General features: G+C 52.6%; 2 protein-coding genes across 2 annotated transcripts; one reads left to right on the top strand and one right to left on the bottom strand.

Moving 5' to 3' along the window:
• Window positions 1-895: 895 nt before the first annotated feature.
• On the top strand, window positions 896-18,844 carry KEL (Kell metallo-endopeptidase (Kell blood group)). The gene is made up of 18 exons (XM_090287609.1): window positions 896-990; window positions 1,257-1,398; window positions 1,672-1,848; window positions 3,356-3,480; window positions 3,795-3,941; window positions 6,952-7,011; window positions 7,106-7,294; window positions 7,490-7,638; window positions 8,714-8,843; window positions 14,382-14,492; window positions 15,553-15,651; window positions 15,897-15,974; window positions 16,417-16,517; window positions 16,695-16,805; window positions 16,947-17,014; window positions 17,217-17,386; window positions 17,724-17,819; window positions 18,562-18,844. Exons 1-18 carry the CDS (start codon window positions 967-969, stop codon window positions 18,721-18,723), a joined length of 2,139 nt encoding a protein of 712 aa, XP_090143735.1. The 5' UTR covers window positions 896-966; the 3' UTR covers window positions 18,724-18,844.
• Window positions 18,845-19,058: 214 nt separating this feature from the next.
• On the bottom strand, window positions 19,059-20,345 carry SOFU1 (sperm-oocyte fusion factor 1). The gene is made up of 2 exons (XM_090286834.1): window positions 20,115-20,345; window positions 19,059-19,536 (listed from the first exon to the last, which is right to left on the bottom strand). Exons 1-2 carry the CDS (start codon window positions 20,266-20,268, stop codon window positions 19,358-19,360), a joined length of 333 nt encoding a protein of 110 aa, XP_090142960.1. The 5' UTR covers window positions 20,269-20,345; the 3' UTR covers window positions 19,059-19,357.
• Window positions 20,346-23,229: the final 2,884 nt, after the last annotated feature.

Here is a 23,229-nt window from a genome sequence, read left to right as displayed (position 1 = left end):
TTCCGCTCGCGGTTTGCCTCACATCTCAATGGAAGAGGCTAAAGAAGATCCAGAAGAAAAGGCTAAGAAGCCACTAAGACATTGGAGAATGGGGGCTTTTTAAAGAGTTGGGGGATACTTTGGTTTCCCTTCCCCTCTCTGTGAGTCATGTTTACCACTTACTTTGAGGCAAATGAGGATGTTCAAGAGACTAATTTGGAGAACTTGACATATCAGGAAGGAGCACACGACTTCTGTAAAGACAAGAGGCTCCGGCAAAGGCATGGAGCAGGGCAAGAGGTGGCTCCCAAGGGCAAGGTGGCTTGGGGAGTGAAGGCTCCCCACTGTGCCTCCCCTGAGAAACTGAGATAAACGAGGAGAGGCCAGGGTGTCTCCAGACTGATAACCAGGCTCCACCCAGAGGCCAATGGTGTGCTGATGGGGATGGGGGTGGGGGTGAGTGGAACAAGTGCCCCTTCTCCAACACCAACAAACGGGGCGGCGGGGGGGTGTAGGCCATTTCCTGGATCTTCACCTTCAGACTCAGCACCCAGAACAGAACCAGGAAGGATTCTGGGAGCCAGAGGAAAGGATAGGCAGACAGACAGACAGAGAGAAGGCAAGTCCCCTGGAGAAAGCCTTTTTTTCTTGGAGCCAGAAGCCTGGGCCGAGGAGGAGGTTCCTGCTGAGCGAGAAGACCCTGCACCCCACTGGAGGGGAGGGTGTGAAAGGCTTGGAGGGCAGGAGGGACAAAGAACAGGAGCGGACAGGGGCCTAGTGGTTCACAGGTTCATTCTGCAGCCCCTCTGAGAGCACTGCCCTGGGGTGAAAATATGTGTGGGGTGAGGTATCAAAATGAGCCAATGAGCTCTCTTTAATGGGCACCCCCCCTTCCTGAACCAGCTTCTCTCTCCTGCTCACTCAGCGCAGGAGGGTGGGGACCAGACAAGTGTGAGAGAACCACGGGGATCCAGCCAGGAGAGTAGAATGGGGACTCTCTGGAGCCAGGAGGTAAGTGAAGTCTTTGACCTGCGCTGGGAAGATTTATGACACCCTGCCAGCTCTACCTTCCCACCCCTCACGGCCTGCTTGGTCTCTCGTCTGCGCATGTCCCGGGGGGTCCACAGAGGGCTGCGTTTAGGGAGAGTGAGGAGAATGATCTCTGAACAAAGGGGCCCTGGCACAAACTTATTTATTCTCTCGCCTCCCCCCTTCCCTTCCCCTCCTTCATCCCCTTTCTCTTGTGTTTCTCACCGCCCGGTTCCCTGCACGCACAGAGGCCCCCAGAAGAGGGGCAGCCCGTGGAACGGAGCAGACGGTGGGCCCCAGCTAGGCAGCTGCTGATGGTGGTCCTGCTTTTAGTCCTGGTCCTGGGCTCTACTGTGCTTTTGGTCTACATCTTCCGGAGCTGTGGGCCTCGTAAGCGGGATCCTGGAACCCCTAAACCCACGAGTCCTCCCTAAGTCATGGACCTACCTGTCCATCACCCTGAGGCTGCGTGCCTCCTGACTTACCCGCCACTCATCCTGACCCTCCCATCTACCCCATTCCAAGTTCTTTCTCCCTGACCCCATCCCAGAAACCAGCAAGACCAGGGTCTCTCCTGGGTCCTCACCAGGCATTCCTTTGCCCAGCCCCTGGGGGGAGCCCTCGCCCCTCTCTTCTTTCCCAGCTCCGAGCTTCTCCCCACAGGCCCCTGTGAGGTGCCCGCGTGCAGGCATCTCCTGAGTTATTACCTGGCTTCGGGGAACAGCAGCGTGGGCCCCTGCACTGACTTCTTCAGTTTTGCCTGTGCAAAGGCCAAAGGAACCAGTAATTCTTCCCAGGCCCTTGCTGAGGAGAACAAGAGCCGACTTCGAGGGTTACTGGGTAAGTAAGCAATCGCCGGCCGATGCTTCTCTGTGCAAGTGGGGGACTCAGCCTGGACCCATCACGACTCCCAAACGTGGGTGGCTGTGGGACAGCATCCCCAGCGGGCTCTCGGGTTTGCATCTCCCTTGCTGAACCTTTTGCCTTGGGCACCTCTCGGCCATCTCTTCTGGTCCCGCACTTCATCTTTCCTCAATCCCGTCCTCTTCTTTCCTTCCCTGTTGGTCCACGGTTACGCCACTCTCTCCACGTTCTCCCTGTTACCAAGCTCCGTCTGTGTGGTCTCCCTTACGTTTCCCGTTTCTGTCTCATGGCCGGTACCTTCCCCACCAGCATCTCCTTCAGAGCTTTTGCGCTTGACTTCTTCTCTCCATCCCTCTCAGACTCAAGCCTCCAAACTGTCCTTGATCTTCAAGAAGTGGGTTAATGGGGAGGGATGGTGGCAGATGAAGGTGGGCAGGAGGAAGTGGCAGACTGGGGTGAGCAGGGACCCAGCGGGCTTTGTACGGCTGTGCGTCAGGGGATGAGTCCAGACAGGCTGGAAGAGGGGGCCCAAGGTAAAAACCCTGGGGGCCCGGAAGATTCCTGCAGATAGAGGAGGAAAGACCTGAGATGATATCGACATCGAGGAGGGAGGCACTGAGGCCTCTGAGGGGGTTGGAAGTGGGTCCCAGGAACCTGGGGGAAGGTGGTGAGGATTTGGGAACATGAACTTTTAAGAGCGGCATGCATCACCAGTATACAGGAGGCTGGACAATGTGTTGGCAGTGCCAACTGAAATTTGGGAGAAATAAATGCATCCCTCTGCCCTCCTCGTGATGCAGACAGAGTAGGCGCAGGCTCGCCCTTGGTGGGGGCCACGCTTTCCATTAAGGCACAGGGATGAAAAGACACAGTAGGCTCTGTCCCCCGCCATGGAATGAAGAGAAATCAGGGGGACGGAGGGAGAGGCGGTGGATGTTAGAGCGTGGGTGATTCCACTGGGCGTGCGTTTGGGTTGTCGTCACGTGTTTGTTTACTTTGGGGGGAGTCAAAGGGTGAGGAGTCTGGACTAGGGGAGCCCATCCTGCTTCTTCTCATTGCTAAGCCTTTCCTTCCCAACTTTCCTCTCTTCAGTGCACCCCTCCCCCGAGTTCTCTGATTCCTCTGTCTGCCTCCGTCCTGCCTTCTGTTTCTACCCTCCCTCCTTAATCTGTACCCCACTTATCCCTCTCTCTTTCTTTCCTTCCTGGTCTTTTCCTCCTTATTTGCCTTCCAACTTCCCTTTATCTCCCTCATTGTCTTCTCCACACTCCTTTCCCCTGCATTTCCTCTTCCATCTACGTGGCCCAGTCCAAACTGGGCAGTTCTCCCCTGTTCCCAGACTTCCTCACCTCTCCATTCCTCCTTCCCCTTCCCTTCCCCCCTGAGTCTGTCCTTTCTTCCCTATAAGCTCCCCGCCTCTCACCTTCTCTGCCTGTTTCTATGGGGGCTCCGCTCCTTTAATTCACCTGTCTCTCTTTTCTAGAGGCCCCCGGGTCCTGGCCCCCAGGCTCTGGGGAGGAGAAAGCCTTCCACTTCTACAGATCCTGCATGGACACAGATGCCATTGAGGCTGCAGGGGCCGGTCCCCTCAGACAGGTGATTGAGGAGGTGAGACATGGGGTGTAACTCTTCTGGGTACATGTTACATAGGGCCAACGCATGCTCAGGGCTGCCATTTAATTTTCTAGAGGGTGGGTCTCCTTCCTAGGGGTCCGCCAGTTCTAGGAGGGAGAGGGATGTGGCAATGCCCTGTGGAAGTGTTAGGACGTTGGGTGAGGCTGGAGAAAGGAGGATGGAGGTGGAGCACTAGAGAGATCTAAGAACTCAGAGTGGAAGTCAGGAGGTAGCCGCTCTCTGAGGAACGGGGGGCAGGTGTGGGAGGGGAGACCCCCGGGCTGAAGCCCTGTCTCTCCTCTTCCCAGCTCGGAGGCTGGCAGATCTCCGGTAACTGGACTTCCTCAGACTTCAACCGAACTCTGAAACTTCTCATGAGTCGGTATAATCACTTCCCATTCTTCAGAGCGTACCTGGGACCTCATCCTGCCCCTCCACACAAGCCAGTCATCCAGGTGAGGGATGTCCTGGCCAAAGCACAGGGAGCCCTGGGCCCGCCTGGAATCCTGGCCCATCGTCTCTTAGGGGAAGGTTGCGGGTTGGGGAGACAGGAGAAATGTGCAATGGAGGGAAAAGACCTATCTTTAGGGCCAATTATTTATATGTGAGAGTCAGGGACACTAGGCAAGCCTAGGGAAAGGGGAGCAAGTCAATCCTGGGAAGACAGAAGTAGTCTTGGTCTTCCTCGCTTATCTGATCACCCAGGGCCACATAACTAGTCTCATATTTCCCCTTTCTTATTTATTCTCTGCTGAGGGACTTTCTCAGTCAAGAGCTAATTATACAATTATCTCTGTATAAATGCCTTCACTGACTCACCAGGTCATCGGGATCTAGTTCTTTTTTATTTAACTTTTTTGTAAAAGATATTATTTATTTACTTTTAGAGAGAGGGGAAGGGAGCGAGAAAGAGAGGGAAACATCAATGTGTGGTTGCCTCTCCTGTGCCCCCCACTGGGGACCTGGCCCGCAACCAGGACTGAGGATCGAACTGGAGACCCTTTGGTTCGTGGGCCTGTGCTCCATCCACTGAGCCACACCAGCCAGGGAAGGATCGAGTTCTTAATCATGTTAGCAAAAGTTTGCAAGTCTTTTTACATCTGATTTCTACAGACTTCTCCAGCCTGATCCCCTGCCACATCCCTTTACCCCTTGAACTCCAAGCCACGCTCACTCATTGCTCCTTAGTCCTTTGCATGTATGACTCCCTTTGTCTGCAACACTATGTATTTCCCCATCTCCCACACGCAGCCTGGAAAACCTACATATTTTTCCAATTCTGGCTTACATTATTATCTCTTCCAAGGAGTCTTCACTGACACCCTGGCTAGACTTAGGAAAGCCCTCTGCCCCACCTCCCTTTCCCATGCTCTAGCATTTAACATGCATGGAAGACGGTAAGACTCTTCAAAAGAAGGCCACAACTTACTCACCTGTTTCCCAGCACCAGGCGAGGCATCTAGAGGCCCGGAGCAGGTGTTTGTTGAGCAAGTCAATCAACAAAAACACTGAGGCATCGGTGCCGTGGTAGGCAATGTGATGCTACGTATGTGACCCCATTCTCAAAAATGTCACAAACCTGTAAGAGAATAAATATATAAGAAGTATGAGATCCTCTACACTTCAGTTCCAAAGGGAGTGCTCAGGAGTTTGGTGGCCTTTGGGGATCAGTTAAGATCTGAAATAGTTGAAGAAAGGCTCAGAGAGTGGGGAATGGGAGCTGAAGCGTGGTGGGGTCACACAGGTAAAGGTGAAGCTAAAGGGCATGGGAAGAGCGGTGGGGGGTCCTGAGCTGACGGGAGAGCCTGGGACCGTCTGATTCCCCTGTGGGGTCCGTGAGGGGGCAGGTCTGGTGAGCAGGGGTTCTGGGGGCAGGGGTGCGGTCGGGGGTAAGAGGAACGCTGAAGACATGAGGTGGGCTAATCATTCCATACCTAAGAAGCCAGACGGAGGTATAACTGTTGACATAATAGAAAAAAAGAAAGAAAAAGAGACCTTTCGAGGACAATGGTTTGGCACTGAGCTTAAGTAGAGTCAGCAGTGTGGGAGGTCAACCTGGAGGTGCTGAGGAACCGAGATGAACGATCTTGGAGTTCTGAACTAAGATACTTGCAATAGAAATGGAAAGGAAAGGCCAGGATGACCGGAAGGTTCTGGGGACTTTATCCTTGTGGTCATGGCCCAGAGGACTCGGTGACAGATCGAATATACATAAAAGAGGCAGAGAAATCAGAAAATGAGCCCCCCCACCCCAGTTTTGATTTGGTGTGAATGGGAGGGCGTGGTTACTACCAACTTGAGGCTGCATGGCCTCTGGGGAGAAGGTGGGGGTGGAGGGCCGAGAAGAGGGAGACAAGGCGGGGTGCGCGAAGTGGGAGTCAGACCAGCCCGGGTGCTCCACAGAGGAAAGGGGAGGGGCCAGTTTCGGGAGGGAGGGGTCATCTCTGATTCTGAGGTTTCTGAGCTCAGAGAGTAAGGCATGAGGAGGCAGCACTGGAAACCTTCTAAAGATAATGTCCGAAACGGTTACGGAAATGGTCGCGAGGAAGGTCGGGCCACTGAGGCAGGGGCATAGAGGACCTTGTTCTTTAATCTGGACGTACCACGTGACAAAGGGGTCAGGTGAAGGTCTTTCCAGGTAGGGAGATGCGTATAGCGGAAGCGGGGAGGGGATACCGGAGCAGGAAAAGGGGGACTGTGGGACAAACAGTCTTCAGAACAGAATCAAGGACAAGCCACCTGGCTGCGGTGAAAAACTTAGGAGGGTGCCAAACGCTCAGGAGCCAGGATAAATCATATCCAAGTGAATGGTTTTTAAAACTCAAAGTCAATGCAAACATCCACGATGAACAAAATATCACATTTTTGTTCATTGCGCATTTTTTGGAGAAAGCTAATTTTTTTTTTCAAAATGAATTAAAACTTTATTGCAGACCTCTTTGAAAACATCTATAATTTTTCAAAAAAAAAAAAAGTGGATTTAAAATACACTGTGGATTTTTTGGGGGAAAAACACCCATGGTGAACAAAGCCTTGGCGTCTTATTCAGCATGGATTTTTAACGTTCATTCAGATTTTTAAAAATATCAATTAGGATATTAGTTATTTTGATACTGAATTTTTAGTACCTCTTAAATTTTGCATCTGGAGCGATGTCTTACCCCTATACCCTCGACATGACCCCAGCACAGAAATGGCTCCCTTCAGGACATGGATTATTAAATACTGCTCCTGCTGAGCACCCCCAAAATCTGTTGAAATACCCGCCTTCTCTTTATAATTGCTTGTCTGGACCCTTTTCGTCCGCGCCCCTTGTACCCAATCCCTTCCTTTCCTTGCCCTCTGGCTCCTGTGTACCCCGTCTCCTGTGGCCGGCTGTCTCGCGTGGCCCTGGCCCCACCTCCCCACGCCCGCCCACCCCTTCCCCCACACTACCCACTTCTCTCCAGCCTCTCTTGTGCCCAGATAGACCAGCCAGAGTTTGACATCCCCCCCGAGCAAAAGCAGGAACAGATCTACGCCCAGGTAAGACGGAGCGGCGGGCACAGGCCCTGACCTCTGACGCTAGGAGACAGGCACGGGCCACCAGGGGCTGTGACCGAGGTTCCCCCTCCCCCAGATCTTGCGGGAATACCTGACTTACCTGAATCAGCTGGGGACCCTGCTGGGAGGAGAGTCAGGCCCGGTGCAAGAGCACGCCTTCTTGTCGATCTCCATTACCTCGCAGCTGCTGCAGTTTCCGAGGCCCCTGGGCCGGCAGCGGGCCCGGGAGAAGCTCTTCCAGATGGTCACTATAGACCAGCTGCAGGTGACTTGAACTGGGGACTGGAGGAGGATGGCCACGACTTTCTTGACCTCCTTGTCTTCTTTCTCCTCAGACCCTCAATTCCTTTCCATCCCTAACCACCCCCAACCCCCCTCACACCCGACAGGTAAGGAAAGCCTTCTCCTTTCCCCTCTGCTCCCCTCCTGCTCCCCTCAGCCTCTCTGTCCCTCTTCTAAGGAAATGGCCCCTGCCATCGACTGGCTGTCTTGCCTGCAAGCGACATTTGCACCGATGTCCCTGAGCCCCTCCCAGACCATCGTGGTCCATGACCCGGATTATTTGAAAAACATGTCGCAACTGGTGGAAGGGCAGCTGTTGCGCCTCAGGTAGGCGCCAGGTGGGACGGGGAGCGACAGAGGTCTTAGGGGTGCAGATGACTTTGGAGAATGCAGGCTGGTGAGGGCCTCCCAGGAAGATAGGAGGGACCCATGGACCCATGGGGCAGAGAAGGGGTGGGATGGACAGCCCAAGAGGGATTGGTGAAAGGCAGGGAGGCTTGGGGGGACATGGGAAAACATGCATGAAATGAGGGATACACGTGTCTTGCAAAACACAGGATTTGCTGGGAGCAGAACTCAGCCTGTGAGCAGCTTCTGAGCTACAGGAGGTGCTGGAAGGCCAGCTATGGGGACAGCTCAGCCAGGGACGTCTTTGTCAGCTGCTGATGTGTGTGGGCGGGAGGAGGTGGCAGCAAGATGGGCAGATGGAGGAGGTGAAGGCCGGGTGCTCTGGGGAAAAACACTCAGGGAGGGGCCATCTCTCAGCTGTGGTGAGAAGATCCTGGGGACCTTGAGGGAAAGGTCAGAAAGTCGAGGAAGGTGGGCATCTGAGGGTGAGGCTCTGTGTTGGGGTCCCCGCTGTCCCTGGTACCTGTGTGACTGCCACCAGAAAGACCTGCTGTCCAGGGGCTTGGGTCCTTCTTCATAGTAACTCAGCGGCAGTAACATCTAGAGATGATTCTTCCCGAGGGAAGCAGACAAGCATTCACGTGGGTGTGAGCAGGTGAATGTAAGGGCACAAGCCAGACCTGCTAACCAATTGCCAGCAGGGCAGAGAAAGGCCCCTGAGCTCAGCGCTGGGGGGCTTGGTAGATGCATCTCCTGATGGGCAGATGTTTCTTGCTTGTGGAAGTCGATGAATGAGGTTTGCAAGCTCCAAGTCCCGCCTTCACCTAGTCCGGCTCCTTCTCTCCCTGAGACTGAGGAGTCTGCCTCTTCATCTAGTTCTTTCTTCCATCAGTCCCCTTCCCACACCGAGAAAAGCTCCCCTGCACTTCCTCACAGTCAAATAGTTATTCTCTATAAATACGGAGAAGCCCAGGGCACTTAGGCCAGGCGAGGCTTTGCTTGAGGGGTCCGCAGAGTACTGGGGCGTGAGTGTGGGTCTCTTCCTCCTCCACAGCGACTCTCTGCAGAGCTACATGATCTTCGGGCTGGTGGGGACCCTTTCTCCAGCTCTGAGCAGCGAATTCCAGGAGGCACGCAGATCGCTGGACCAGAAGCTGCGGGAGCTGACGGGACGGCCACCTGCGGTGAGGAGAGGAAAGGAGGAAATGTCCCAGATTGTGGGCTAAGGGAGCACTGTCATTTTGAGGGGTGCATTTTGGCCTATCGCTCTCAGGTAGGGGGCGTGAGGGTAGATGCCTCTCAATGTCGGGCTTTCCATGGAAGCAGACATGTTGGGCATGCAATGCTTACCTTAACTGAAATACCAGGTACCAGACTTTATAGGCACACACCTCTCTGTCTGTGGCCTTTGGCTGAGTGTGGAAGTTTAAATATAGAACTCTACAATTACCAAGAGCTCTTTTTACTTTGTCCTGACCCTTAAACTGTTTGCCTAGCTCTCCCGAGCTCTGTGATTTGAGGATGGGATGAAAGACAGATGTAGCAAGCAATGGCTTCTCTGATTCCAGTGTTTGAAGTTCAAATTCCTTACCAAGAATCTCTCTCTGACATCCAGTGGCATCTGTTGGGCCACACTATGGGTTTTGTTGTGTAGATCTCAATACATCTGAGGAGGGGGCTGTGTAGCTAATGCACCCCACTAACCCAAGTCTACTGTGTTAGACAAGACGTAGAGAGGCTCCTTCCCCAAGAACTTTGAAGTCCTGGGTTAGACACATCCAGATGCAAGTGGGGGTATCTAGTACATTAGAGACACCCCCACTTCAGTAAAGGCCATAGTTTAGTCTTGAAAATCACTGTTTTTCCTTTTTTTAAAAAAGTAATGTATGAACCATTTCTCTGCCTTGGAAAAGCTCACCGTTTGACAACCTGAAATGTCTGTGGAATTCAGAGAGGGGCTATGTATGTACACGGACTACAGTTTATTGTTTATTGAGAATTTATAATGTGCTACAGCCTTTTTCTAAGCCCTTTAGATAGATGAGCTGGTTCAATCTTCACAATTTTTCTGTGAGGTAGGCACACCATTTTGTCCCTGTTATAGAGATAGGGAGATCAAGTAACACGAGTTAAGGAACTTGGTCAAGGTAGAATACCTAGTAAGTTGACAGACCTAGGATTTGAACTCTGACAGCCTGACTCCAGAGCCTGTGTGCTTAATCCCTGGGTTAAAAAAGAAAAAAAAAAAAAAAAAGGACTCCTCCTTAGGACTTTCATTCAAGGTGGGCATGGCCCCAAGTAGATTCCTTCTGCTCAGCCTTTCTCTTGACTCAGATGAAGAAGAACAGAGTCCTCACTCCCCTTAGTTGGGATTTTGCTACAAAATCCCTGGCAACAAACAGCTTCCTGTAAATCCCAGAACCGCGGCCTGATGCCACTTTTTGAATGGGGGAAAGAGTGCCAGCGTTGAAACTGACCCTCAAACTTAGAAGGCTTACAAATGGCTAAAGTCACCATCCTTTATATACATACGCATATATGTATGTAAAATGCATTTATTAGAATATATCATTGTTCTTGAGCTTAAAGGCTGAATGAAGCTCTACCAACAAATGGGTGTATGGCTTTGGGAAGCTACATCTCCTCTGCCAAAAAACAGTACCAAATAGGACGCATAGTCATAATAGCTGATGTATGCTGTGTAGCTATTCTTTTGCGGTTTCATTGCATGTAACTTTTAGCATAAGTGATTTTATGTAATCCTTCCGGAAACACTCTGAGGACTTCAGAAATAATAAGTAACTTTTAGAAGACCACACAGCTCATACATGAAGGAACAGACACCAAAACAACCTGTCTGGCTCGGGAGGCCATGTTTTGGACCACGTACTGTGCAGGACTGAGAAATAAGTGGGTGGTACCGGTAATGGGTTGGAGAATTTTAGAATGGTAAAGATAGTAAAATTTTTAGCTCTGTGGCCCACATGGTGTACGTCGCAACCACTCAACTGTGTCCTTGTCACACAGAAGCAGACGTACAACACATAAATGAAAGGACATAGCTACATTCCTAGGAAACTCTGGTTTGGACAACACATACTCTTGGAATTTCCAAGAGGAAGAGATCTAGGTGGGTCTGACCGACCAATGGGATCTCCACACGAGAGGTAGGATGGAAGCAAGGTCTAGCCAGTTGGAGTTTTCTGGCAAAGACAAGGCTATTGTTTCATTGGGCCAAGGCATGGGACCATCTGGCTGATGTGTGGTGCAGTAGGAGAGACCTTCTGGTGGCTCTGGCTGAGAAGAGCGGGCTTTCTGCTGGGGAACCATGCCCAGGAGTTTGGGGATCAGCAGGGGGAGGCAGTGCAACTGGAACAGGGGTTGCAAAAAGGATCATAAGAAGGAGGAGTTCAGAGAGGGAAGGAGGGGAGTTGACAGGACCTGGTAGGTCATGGTAGCGGTTTTGGCTTTTCTCTGCATGAAAAGGGGGCCTATAGGAGTTACCTGTTTTATGTTTCAAAAGAATGTGTTTTGAAAGGAAGTGACTGTATCACCTGACCAACGTGTGCTGTGAGAGGGAAAGTGAAGTCAAGGAAAGTCAAGGACACTATCAAGGTTTTGGGCTTCATTTGAACAGAATTTATGGTTTTCTTCAATGGTTTTTAAGTACAGGTTTCTAACTGTACTATTCTGAATGCATTCTACTTTATAGCAGCCTTATTCAAAAAGACTGCTGGCTCTCATTATATGGTCATCTTTTGTTAATGAATTTTGAATATACAGTCAAGAACCTGGCTATTAAGCCATGTCTTATTAAATCTGAAAAGCTGAGTTTGGGGAAATAAAAGCAGGGCTTCACATTTGTGCTTGTTAAATGGGAACTATTTATATCAGCCCACTGTCCCAAACTGTTCAGGTAATTTCAACCTTTTTTTCAATCGTCCATTATATTACCTTTTCTTTTCTCCCTTGGGTCATTTGCAGTTTTATAGTGTGTGCTCATCTAGCCTACTGTTAAGATCCTGACGAGGGGAGAGCCTTGGGTCAGGCTAGTGAAGACCCGGCTATAGATTGATCCTTTCATTTCTGCAGCAAATATTCATTTTGCATCTACTAGACACCAGACACTTCCCTAGGCACCACAGATGACAGTGACGGGAACAGACAACAGTCTTTGCCCTCAGACACCTACATTCTAGTGGGTGAAGAAAGACAATAAACTAGCTCAATAAAATATCTTTGGTGGTAGTAAGTGTTATGGAGAAATAAAGCAGGAGAAGGAGAGAGGGTGTGCTAGCTGGGGGACACCTGACAATTTTCCATAGTCCCGGTCAAGGTGGCTCATACAATCTTGGAGGCATTAATCTTTGATGTTTTGTTCTGGTTCAGCCAGCTGAGGATCCATTCAAATTATATTATTATCCAACGTAGATTTCTCCATCTAATTCACAGTGATTTAATTTGTGGTTTTAATCAAGTATTTTCTTCAAATCAAAATAATGCCAGTGGGGTAATAGTTCAGAATTTACAGAGTATTTTTTCAGTGTATCATTTTATCTCATCTTTTAAGCAACCCTGTAAGGAAGCTGGAACAGGTATGTGTCTCACCTTTATAGCTGGTGTGTCTGAAGCACCGAAGTTTAAGTTAAAAATCGACATTTAGTAAATGCTGAATTCTCTGTGCGGGGAGGTAGCATTGAGGTGGTCCCTGAGGATGAATCTGACCGATTGCTGTGTCTTGTTGGCCTTGTAAGCTTTTCATAAACTTTTCACTAATCGCCAAGATTCAAAACTTAGGAGATGACACACCAATAATCAGATTTTCACTCCTGTGTTGTTGCAAACGTGACACTTGGGTGTCGCTGGGGTGTTGCCGGACAGCCTCCTCCGGGGCACAGACTCTCTCCAGCTCGGTTCGGACTGGGCATGCTTGCTCCTGGCTGCCATCGTCTCTCTGCGTCCTGTGCTTCTGAGGTTGGTCAGCTTCTCTCGCTTATGTCACCTCATGGCCCCCCTTTGCGTTTGGGACTCCCGGTGTGTGGTATGTCCTAGAGTGGTGAACCTATTAACCAGAGAAACGGCTATTACTTTGACCTTATCTGTCCCCGGGGATCCTAAGTTGGCCCTCAGTCATTACACGTTATTTTCCAAGTGTTAAAAAATAGTCAGTTTAATGATTCCCAGAGTGGCACAAGGGTGAGTCTGAGGCAGCGTCTATACAATACTCTCCAGTAACCAGCTCGAGGCCTGCGGTGGCCCAGGCTACGGGGACAGGTGTGGAGCAGGCAAAGGCTGTTGGAGAAAGGGACAGGCCACTGCGACACGGATCAGGGCACACCCCGAGAACCAGGAGGTGTGGAAAGGGCAGATGCTGTTTGCTGTTGCACCAGATGGCGCCCCAAAGCCAAGCTTGTCGTAGGGGGCCAGCAGAGTCTGCACTTGACCCGGTCATGGCTAACAGACCCAGGTTTCCTTTCAACCTGTGTAGGCGCCTCACATCTGCGTTTGAACACACAGGGTGGGCAACCAGGTCTGGGGCACCAAGCAAAATGATAAACGTCCTAACAGGCAGGCCCGCGACTTTCTTCTTCATGAGGGCCATGAAGGCCTTCTCCTTCTGGCCCCTCTTTTGTGGGAACCCCATGAACTCTCTTCAGTCTTAGGAACAGGGAGCTCCGTGGTGGCCTAACGACCTCTCCTGAGAGGAGATCTAAGAGGGGTAAATCAGTTACAGGATCGAAGTCTTGTGACTTCATCCCACTTAGCCCAAATTAGCATATTAGCTGGTTTTCCTAAGTCCCAGCTCCCCTTCCCCGAGGCCAACTGGTTTATTCCTACCCTGGCCCCTTGAGAGCGTTTCTCACGCTGCCCTTGTCAGCCCTGGGCCTACCCCGTGGTCAGCTCTTCAAAATGAACAAAGCCCACCACCGAAACCTGCCCAGCCTCTCTCTTTTCCTTGGACTTTCTGTCCCGCTGTGGAAAAACACCACAGCTGCCTGACGCCTTCTGAGATTTTGCCTGTCTCTCCGCCTTTGAGGTTGAAGATGTGCCCCATCTCCTCTGCCCTTCTGTTCATTTCATCTGGCGCTGACCACGAGTTTCTTAGCTCTCTGGATTCACATCATCAGTCTTTCCTTCAGTCCTCTTCTCCTACCGAAGTGCAGGGTGGCATCTGAACCCCAGTTTCACTCTGATAACTTTCTTCTTTATAAGGCATATGATCCATGATTACCATTTAGAGGGTGGGGGAGGGTGGTAGAAGCGGGTGGAATGACCTCTAATTTTCACTTTAAGCAAAGAAACGTGGGGAGGGGAGTCATTGCTGGGCTCCCAGAGCGGTGCCTGTGGTGCGTGGGGATGGGGCGGGCGACAGATCTGACAGGTTGGCACCTAGTGCCCTCCTTCCCAGGAGTGTTTCCATTCCCCAAAAGGAGGCCTCTCAGGGGGCTTCCTTTCCAATCCAGTAGGCAAGAAAGGAGGATGGTTTGCCCACCCCAGGCTCATGGGACTAATCCTGGAAAACAAAGCCTCTTTTTTGCTGAGCAGCAATGAGCCCATGTGTGCCGCCGACAGGGATGACGGAGTACAGTGAGACAAACCTAGACCATCCAGCCAAGGGAGCAATCTCGGGGGCTGGGGGGAGGACTAGACAAGACTGGCCTGGGAAGACAGATGAGGGGGACCCTTGACAGCAGCCACTCACTCCAGCTTTGTCTCCGTAGCCCGCCCAGCCTCGATGGATGAAGTGCGTGGAAGAGACCGGAGCCTTCTTCGAGCCTACCCTGGCAGACTTGTTTGTTCGTGAGGCCTTCAGCCCAAGCACCCAAAGTGCTGTATGTGAGGGCTCTTCCCCACCCCATGTCCTTGCACCCCTCCCTCCCCACCCAACCCATGGTCTTCTAGTTCTGTTGATGTTGCCCTTCTTGATGGTTACATATTTAAGGGGTCAGGCAGCCACACAGAGAGAACCCAAACAAGGACACACTATGTCCCCAGAGTCTGCACAGTTTGCTACGGGGCACAGAGGCCACACAACATGCACTAACTTGGACAGGTCACCCAGCTTTCCTACTCTTGTGTTCCCTCAACCATAAAATGAGAAAACTGAACTCTATGACCTGCGAGGCTATTCCCTGTTTATGATTTTTTTAACAACGCGTGAAACAACACGAGGATGGGGTGATATGATCTTAAGAAGTGAAAATAAATAACTACCAAATACTTGTTGAGTGCCTTCCATGTGCCTGGTACTCTTGTAAGCACGTTGCTTAAGCTGCTTTAATTCCTAGCATCTTCCTAATGTTATAGAAGGGAGAACTGAAGCACAAGAGGCTAAGAAACTTGCCCGAGCTACCAAACAGCAGAGACAGGACTTAAACGCAGGCTCCTGATATTGTCATCCCATCTCCTCCGTCAAGAAAAGATATATACAAGATGGTAGATGGCTGCGGAAGCAATAACTCTCCAGTCAGGTTGTGAAGCTGGGGAGATGTCAGCTTGTTGGGATCCTGATGCCCCCAGGAAGATGGAGAGAGGAAAGGCATGCCTTAAGAAAGGGTGTGAGGACAAGGGCCACTGAGAACAGACAGAAGAACAATGGTCTTCCTTCTCCCTCGGCCAGCTGAGATCTTCCCATGGAAAGAAATGGTCTCCCCTGTCGACCCTCAGCAGTGACCGGCTCCCGCCTTCCCTTTCTGTCTCCACAGATCTCTCTACCCTGGGTGTTTGGCCACCTAGGGAACACCACTTTCCACTCTCTCTTTCTGAGATTGCCCCCCTTCTTCGGCAGCTCCTCAGGGCCGAGAGCCCTTCCGAGCGGCCCAGTGGGCAGGACCCAGGACCGAGGCTGAGCCTCAACCTGTTCCTCTGTCCCTGCCCCCCCAACACCCACAGGCCATGGACTTATTCACGGAAATCAAGGATGCCCTTGTTGCCCGCCTCCGAAGGCTTCCCTGGATGGATGAAGAGACCCGCAGGAAGGCCCAGGACCGGGTGAGGCCGGGAGAAAGAGACAGGGTGGGGACAGGCAGGGCGTGGGATTGGGTATTGGATCAAGAGATCCCAGTGGCTGGAGGAGATTGCAGAAGTCACAAGGGTACACGGGAAGTTTAAATGCCAACATTCGGGACCTACACCCTAGTGACAACAAAAAGGCGGGGACAGGGCAGTGAGCAGGAGAAGTGCCCCTGGATAGAGTCGGGGTAGCTAGGTTCCTTCCGACTCGCCTGTCTCCCCAGATTGCCCAGCTGCAGGTGAAAATGGGGGCCCCAGAATGGGCCATGGAGCCAGCGCTCACCAGACAGGAATACAGTGAGGTGGGTCACTGCCCTTGACACCTCCGCTTCTGTCCTCCACTTCTTCACTGCCCGTCCCCCCACCCCCTGCTACCTCCCCAAGTGGCAGACAATCCGTTTTTCCTGGGTGATCCGAACCAACCCCTTCCTGGCCCTGGGGCTGGCTAGGCTTTATGGGCAAATAGCCACACTGTGGGTCTTGCCAGCAGAAGAACAGAACCTTTCCAGGTCACGATGTATATGTGCGCACATGTACACACATGCATTCTTGTGACCTGCCCGTGTTCATCTGTGTGCTGACTGTGAAGCCTGTCTAGCCTACTTGAGGTGCAGTGGTGTCATGCTGTTCCCACCGTACCGGGGATGTCCGTCCGTGTGTCAGGGCTCATCTCTCTGGGCTCAGATGTAGCCATCAGGGTATGTCCGTGTGCCCATACACCTGTCACCCCTGGCTTCCTCTCAGGTGCACCTCGGACCCAGCTACCTGCAGTCCTTCCTGAGTGGGGTTCGATCCCGCCGAGCTAGAACTGTGCAGAGCTCCTTGGAGCCTATCCCCCACCACAGGTAGGAGAGCAAAGGAGGCACAGGTTCCCCACCCCAGAGAAGCCCATCCATGGTCAGCAGGACAGCGAGCCAGGGCTCAGGGAAACAGGGAAGATGACGGCAGTTGGGGGTGACTGCCTATGTCTTGGGGGGGGCAATAAATGATGGAGCTGGCGTTCACATGTGCTCGTCCCTCAGGTGGCAGGTGTCCCCCTGGGAGGTCAAGGCCTACTACTCAGCACCTGACCACATGGTGGTCTTCCCAGCCGGACTCTTCCAACCCCCCTTCTTTCACCCTGCCTATCCCAGGTATGGGCCATCCCATGAGGGCGGGCAGGAAGTTTCCTAAGAGAGATGGGCCGATGTTACAATGGGTGGGACTTGCGGTGGAAGGACTGGGGTTAAAACTGTCGAAGGGCTCTGGGGGTAAGACACGCCCTGTTCCCCTAGGGCCGTGAACTTTGGCGCTGCCGGCAGTATCATGGCCCACGAGCTAGTGCACATCTTTGACCAGCTCTGTGGGTAACAGTGGGCCATTGGGAGGTGGGGCCACTGGGAACCCAAGTCTAGAAGAGGAGAAAGGGAGGGTGTGGGAGTGCTCCAGGTGGAGCGGGCCTGAGCCTTTGCCATACTCCTGGATCCATCCCAGTCTGTGGTCCCCCATGCCCTCCGCCCCGCACCATGCCTCACCGTTTCATTCCCTGGCCCCATTTTTAACAGTGCTCCCTGGGGGCTGCCCAGCCTGTGATACTGAAGCCCTGACGCGGGCACTGCTATGCCTGGAGCACCACTATGCCGCCTTTCCCTCGCACGGCAGAACATCCTTCAATGTCTCCCCTGCGCTCCTGGAGAATGCAGCCGACGTGGGGGGGCTGGCTGTTGCACTGCAGGTGACTCGCCCCTCAAGGGCCAGGCTCTCCTTTTATCAGCGGAATAGACACCCTGTTGCTGACTTTTCCTTCTACCATCCTCATGCTGCCCTTCACGCCCCCACTGAACGGTAGCTGCTTGGGGATCCCCCTCCTACCTAACAGATCCCAATTGTCTACGATATTCATAAACTTTTCTGACAAGTACATTTTCTCCTGGCTCACACCAGTATGTCAGTGCAAAACTTGGGAGAGAGGGCCACGAGCGGGGTCTGGGGATTGCGTATAGGGCCTCAGGCTTCCAGTGGCCACAGGTCTGGAGTCTAAGGGCTACTCTCCACCCCACCCCCACATCTAGGCATACAACAAGAGGCTAGTATGGAGCCGTGGGGAGACCACGCTGCCCAACCTGGGCCTCACCCCCCACCAACTCTTCTTCCGAAGCTATGCCCAGGTAGGCAGCCGCCACCGCCACTGCCACCGCGGCTTGCTCCACGTCACATGACTACCCTCTTGGCAACGCTTAAAGGATCTCTTCTTCCTCATGCACCTCCCCCCACAGGCCCCCCACTCTCTGCCACAGGTGACCCGACTGTCATCCTCTCCCACATGGCCCCTTGGGCCCAACCTTCCAGGTTACAAATTCTTCTACCAAATAACATCCCCTTCAAAGAACACCAACAAGGACAAACACTCTACTCCCAGATCCCTCCCTGGGAGGAGAGCAAATTTTTTCCCCTCTCGTCTCCTCCCTGGAAATATAAACCCCTTAAGAACGAGTCTTAACAGACTGTCTACAGACTACATTTCTCCTCAAAGACCTCACCCCCAGGTGTGGTCCTCACCTGGTATAACCCCCTAAGTACCATGTGCTCCCCTGACAGATACTGCCCCCCCATTCCCCAGTATAATTAAACACCTCCTCACAGAATTCTTCCAATAGACCCCACCCCTCCGTCACGTATAAAGGGTCTGATTCCACAGCCCAGGCCCTGCCCCGAGTGCCTAGTGCCAGGTTAAATTACCTACAGCTGGCAAATACTCTTCCTCCCTCCACATGGCCCTTGGTCATTCCCATCCCTGCTCTTGTCTTTGTCTGCTATCCCCAGTCACCCCCTCATCGCCAGGCCTTGCCTACTGACCCCTGTGTTCCCTGTTGTTCTGCTTACCCTCTGTGCACCTTTCTTCCTTCCCAGGTGATGTGTAGGGAGCCCAGCACACAGGATTCCTGGGACATTCACAGCCCTCCCCCTCTTCGAGTCCACGGGCCCCTCAGCAACACCCCAGCCTTCACCAGACACTTCCACTGTCCACATGGTACCCCCATGAATCCCTCCCACCGCTGCCAACTCTGGTAACCTGGCTACCAAAGAGACCTCAATACAGATGTATCAGTACCTCCCTGCCCTGTCCATGGAATCAGGGCGATGTCTCCTCTCCCCTTCTTCTCCAAAAATAAAATCTGGCACTTGGTTTCCACCTGTCTCTTAACGACTCTTTCCTGCTATGCTCTGTGCCTAAAAGTCAGAGAAGAGGAGAAACTTCCAAGGAGATTTGCACAAACATGAGAAAAGGGAAGAACCAATGACCGGCGAACTGGTAGGTCTAAAGGTCCATAGGCCGGAAGTTGGGTGATTAAACAGACTTGTTAGAGATAGGAGAGCTTTGATTAAGTCTCAGAAATCTGCACCCCTTTGTTTTCAGGATTTTATTGCTGTTCCTTTTTATTGTAGCCGCCTCCTCCCCCTAATCTGCTGTGCTGAACAAAGCCAGGAAAAGCACTGGGAGAAAGAAGGGCAGGGTCTGGTGTCTTCGGGCCTGGAAGATGGAGCTCAGAGCAGGGGGACGAGGGCAGGGAGTCGTGTATGTGTCTTCTTGGGGTGCAGTGACTTGGATCCCAGGGGACAGAGGGTCAGTAAGCTATCATGAAGCTCAGGTAGCTATTCAGGTCCTCATCCAGGACCCAGAAAACCATCCTGTCCTCAATGTCCCTCATAAAAAAACCATGATGCTAGCCAGGTTGAAGCACAAGGCTAAGTCAAATAGGTGTTTGCGAACAGCCATGTTCTCCATGGTCTTGTCGTCCTCTTGCTGGACCATGTTCACCTTCTGCCAGTTCTCACCCACTGAGGAGGCCACAAAGTACTCTTCAAACTGCTCTAGGTTCTGGTCTGGAACAGATACAAGGAAAAGATGCTGAAACACTGACCCTAACCTGCCCCCACCCCGTGCCCCCCCATCCTGCACCAGAAAGGGGGAAAAGTTAGAATACAGGAAAAGTTAGGGCCTGGAGTTTTCAACGGAATTGTCCATATCCTTGACCTTGACCAGAGAGGTGATGCTCCATTTGGAGGTCCTTTCTGGTGTGTGGGCAACCACAGCTGCAACTCAAGAGCACACACACCCCGTTTCCAACTCACACTGCCTCCTCCAAAGGGTTACATCATTTGGGAGTGAGGAACCATCTTAGAGACAGATGAAAACCAAAGACCCTCTTCCCAGACAAATACATCTATGATCATACACATGAAAGCCCCATGCAATTTCCACTAGCCTGTGGTATACCCCTGAATGGGGGCCTGCTCTAGGGCTTTCGCATGACACCCTCACACTACAATAATAGGGGGCCGGGGTACTCTCCCACAACCTGAGCCTATCTCAGTCGTCACTCTGGCCCGATGGAATCTGGGATTGACTCCAAAGAGATCTGGTCCCTCACCTCCAAATGGTGCACTTCATTTCTACTTACCCGCAGAGGGTATTTGCTCTTTCTGACTCCCCTCATTGGGGTCTGGGCTCCCTCTTTGAGGCTTCACCCCCTTGGCCTGCAGCAGCAGGAGGAGGGCTACCAGAAATGCTGCCCTGAGGAGCTGGGAGCCCGGGGAAGTCATGGGCCTGCCCATCCACTGCCTGCAGCCTTCCCGCTCCCCAGTGCCCAGAAGGTTCCCTGCCACCTCCCACTCCTGTCCCTGTCCCTGCCCCTACTCCTTCCCAGCACTGTTTTCTTCCCTTCCCTTCCTTAGGACTTTGACCTCATGAGCTTTGTGACATCACAGCCGAGGGCTGACTCATTCCAGCTCATAGAGAATTCCATCGCTGGGCAAGAGAGTGGACAAGCCAACAGGGGACGACAGAGCCTCCGAGGGTGACTATAGCGGGTCATCCTGCGGACAGTGACACAAATGACTTAAGAGACTGTGACCTGCTTTCACATTCATTGCCTCCTCACAGCAGCCAGGTCTCAAAGGCATGGCGACCACACCCGTTAGATAGAGGGAATACTGAAGCTCCAAAGGAAATGACTCCCCGACTCATGCTCACACAGGCAACGAGGGGCGGCGCAAGCTTGTTGATGAACTCGGTTGAGTCTAAACGCCGCCGCTTCCCACTCTCCCATGCAGCCTTTCTCGAAGGAAAGGGTTTTGCCTAGGAGGAAGCCCAGGCAACACACAGGAATGAGGATTATCAAGTCCTGGGCTATGCATGGAGCTCAGGTCCATGGAACAGGAGGGAGGGGGAGAGGCAGAGGTGGAGGGTGGGAATGGGCCCATCCACATGCTGTGAGAGAGAGAGAGAGAGAGAGAGAGAGAGAGACTCACAAAGAGAGAGACGGAGAGCAGGCACCCTGGGCCCAAGTAGGACCCACGCTCTCCTTCCTCCTCCACCCTAGCCTTTGTCCTCTTGTACTGATAGACTAGCACAACCTCTTCTCTCATATTACATCCTCTTGTCCTCTTAGACACAGGGACAACATTGCCAGAGGCTCCTTCCCTGAAGTTCTCGCTTGGTAGAAGGACGTAGAGTCTTCAGAGAAGAAGAGCCATGGCGGAGAGGCGAGGAGTGCAGAGGGACAGACCCCCAGGAGCCCGCCTCGCTGGGCTACTGCACACCCTGTCCGTGACCCTGGTGAGCACACACCTGCTGGCAGTCACGGGCTGTGGCTAACTCTCATCTGCTTCTTGGGACAGGGGTGATGGTTAAGGGTGAGGCAGGCTCCAGTGGGGGAGACAGGATGGAGGCCTGCCCTGAAAACAGAAACCTACGGGAGGGGCCCCAGGACGAGGACAGGCAGGGGGAGATTCTAGACGCGCTCGATCCATCCATGTTGCCCATTTCGTATACTTCCTGGTGATCCAAGCCAGGTGACAGGGTGACTGGGGGGATGGTACAGGAGGTCACTTACTGGCGGGGGAGGAAAGATTCAAGGCAGCAGGTGACCCCGCTCACCCCTATTTTGGAACGCATTGACCTGCAGGTCCAGGGAATGATGCTTGGGTGGAAAAATATCCTTAAAGTCCTCCTGGCTATTTTTGCGGGGAGGAGCCTGTTGGTTTCTGGCTGAAAGAGAAGCCATCTCCAGCTCTGTGAGCGTAAACAGGGCTGGTGGTGGGGGCAAGAACATCTCGTGGGGGCAGGAGGGAGGGGAAAAATCCAGGGGTACTGACCACCAGCGCTTCTGGTTTCCCTCCCACCTGCCTGCCCAACTCCCTGTGCTAAAAAGGATATATCCTTGAAGGAACCAAGAATCCTTTTAATGTTTTTTTTTTTTTTTTTTAGTACAGAAGTATTTAAGAAGTATGAAAAGTAAAGAAGGCCAATAGTTCCACCACCCAGTGAGCATCACGATTACTGTTTTCAAGTACAGCATTCAAATCCTTCCCCTATGTGGCCGAGGGCATGTGGGTGGCAGCGTATTTCCTATAAAGTAAACCCCAGGGAGCACATGTGTCCCTCCTCCTTATCACGTCAGAGTAAGAGGCTGGCTGCTCTGGTCCTAAGGGACGCTGGGACCTGACATTGCTCATAACCAGCTCCTCTTGGGCACCTGTGAGGTATCACTGAGTCATGCTGGACTTTGATGCACTGGCGTGGGGCTGGGTAGCTTCCCTTGTCCTCGAAGGCTGAGAAAGTACACAGAAGAATGAGAGGAGACAAGGGACAGACAGGATGTGACAGGGGTGGAGGACTGGCGGGGAGGAAAGCCAGAGGGGTGAAGAGAGAACTCTTTCAAGATCAGGAAGCAGTTTCTAGCTCTCCAGTCTACCCCTGGGACAGGTGGGCAGGCAACCTGGTCCCCTTCAAGCTGCTCGTACCTGCCCCTCCCGCTGGAGAGCACAGTGCAGGCGCAGAAGGGCAAGTGACAAGGCGAAGGCCCTGCACCCCCCTCCTCCTCTGGGACCCAAGGACCCACCCCTGGCGAGATCCCCCGCACACCTGCTCTGTGCGGCTCTGACCGGGCTGCCCTGCCCCCACCCCTCCAAGATTAGCTTTATGAGCTGGGTGCTCCTTTCCCGTGCCTGCCCCTGCTTATCAGCTCATCAACAACCCCTACCTCAACCTTATCGCTCCCTCCATCTCCTTAGACTGGAAGTCCCAAGGCTTCAGGGCCTATTACCACCTCACACTGCTTAACCCCCAGCAAAGCAGAAAAATGTCCCACAAGGTGACTCCCTCCCCGACAACGCCCGCCCCAGCCTGCACCTCTACCTCCCCTGGGTGAGAGCATGCTTTCTCCTTGTCTCAGGCATTGGGTCCCTACTTTTCCTTGCCTTATTTATTTCCCTTTCAGTTCTTGTCCTTCTCTAAAGGGTGTTTTGTCCATCCTTCAGCTGCTAGAAAAAATGCTCTCCTTCTTACAGCGAAAGAATAGGGCATTCCCCTGCTCCCGGAGACCCCCCAAGGGGGAGGGTCCCCCACCTACCTCCACCCAAGTCTCTCACATCTGTATGGGCAGAAGCTGCCCAAGAAGCACCAACATCTGGCGTGTGATCCTGAGCTAAGGTTTCCACTGTAAAGCCAGTTCCAGTTCTGCTCTGGCTGTGGGTAATCGCACTCCCTGTCTGGGCTCGGTCTTCTCATTTATG

This window comes from Furipterus horrens, unplaced genomic scaffold, assembly GCF_987537825.1.
Source record: "Furipterus horrens unplaced genomic scaffold, mFurHor1.1.pri manual_scaffold_9, whole genome shotgun sequence".
Classification (NCBI taxonomy): domain Eukaryota; kingdom Metazoa; phylum Chordata; class Mammalia; order Chiroptera; family Furipteridae; genus Furipterus; species Furipterus horrens.
The sequence above is the reverse complement of the archived record's forward strand: the minus strand, read 5'-3'. Positions and strand labels throughout refer to the sequence as shown.

What these genes read in the sequence shown, in the direction of transcription:
- KEL (XM_090287609.1), top strand. Translation starts at nt 967, where the DNA reads ATGGGGACTCTCTGGAGCCAGGAG. An exon ending in GAGCCTATCCCCCACCACAG is followed by an intron (nt 16,518 to 16,694) that starts GTAGGAGAGCAA and finishes CTCGTCCCTCAG; the next exon opens with GTGGCAGGTGTCCCCCTGGG. An exon ending in TCTTCCGAAGCTATGCCCAG is followed by an intron (nt 17,820 to 18,561) that starts GTAGGCAGCCGC and finishes CTTCCTTCCCAG; the next exon opens with GTGATGTGTAGGGAGCCCAG.
- SOFU1 (XM_090286834.1), bottom strand. Translation starts at nt 20,268, where the DNA reads ATGGGCAGGCCCATGACTTCCCCGGGCTCCCAGCTCCTCAGGGCAGCA. An exon ending in AGAGCAAATACCCTCTGCGG is followed by an intron (nt 19,537 to 20,114) that starts GTAAGTAGAAAT and finishes TATCTGTTCCAG; the next exon opens with ACCAGAACCTAGAGCAGTTT.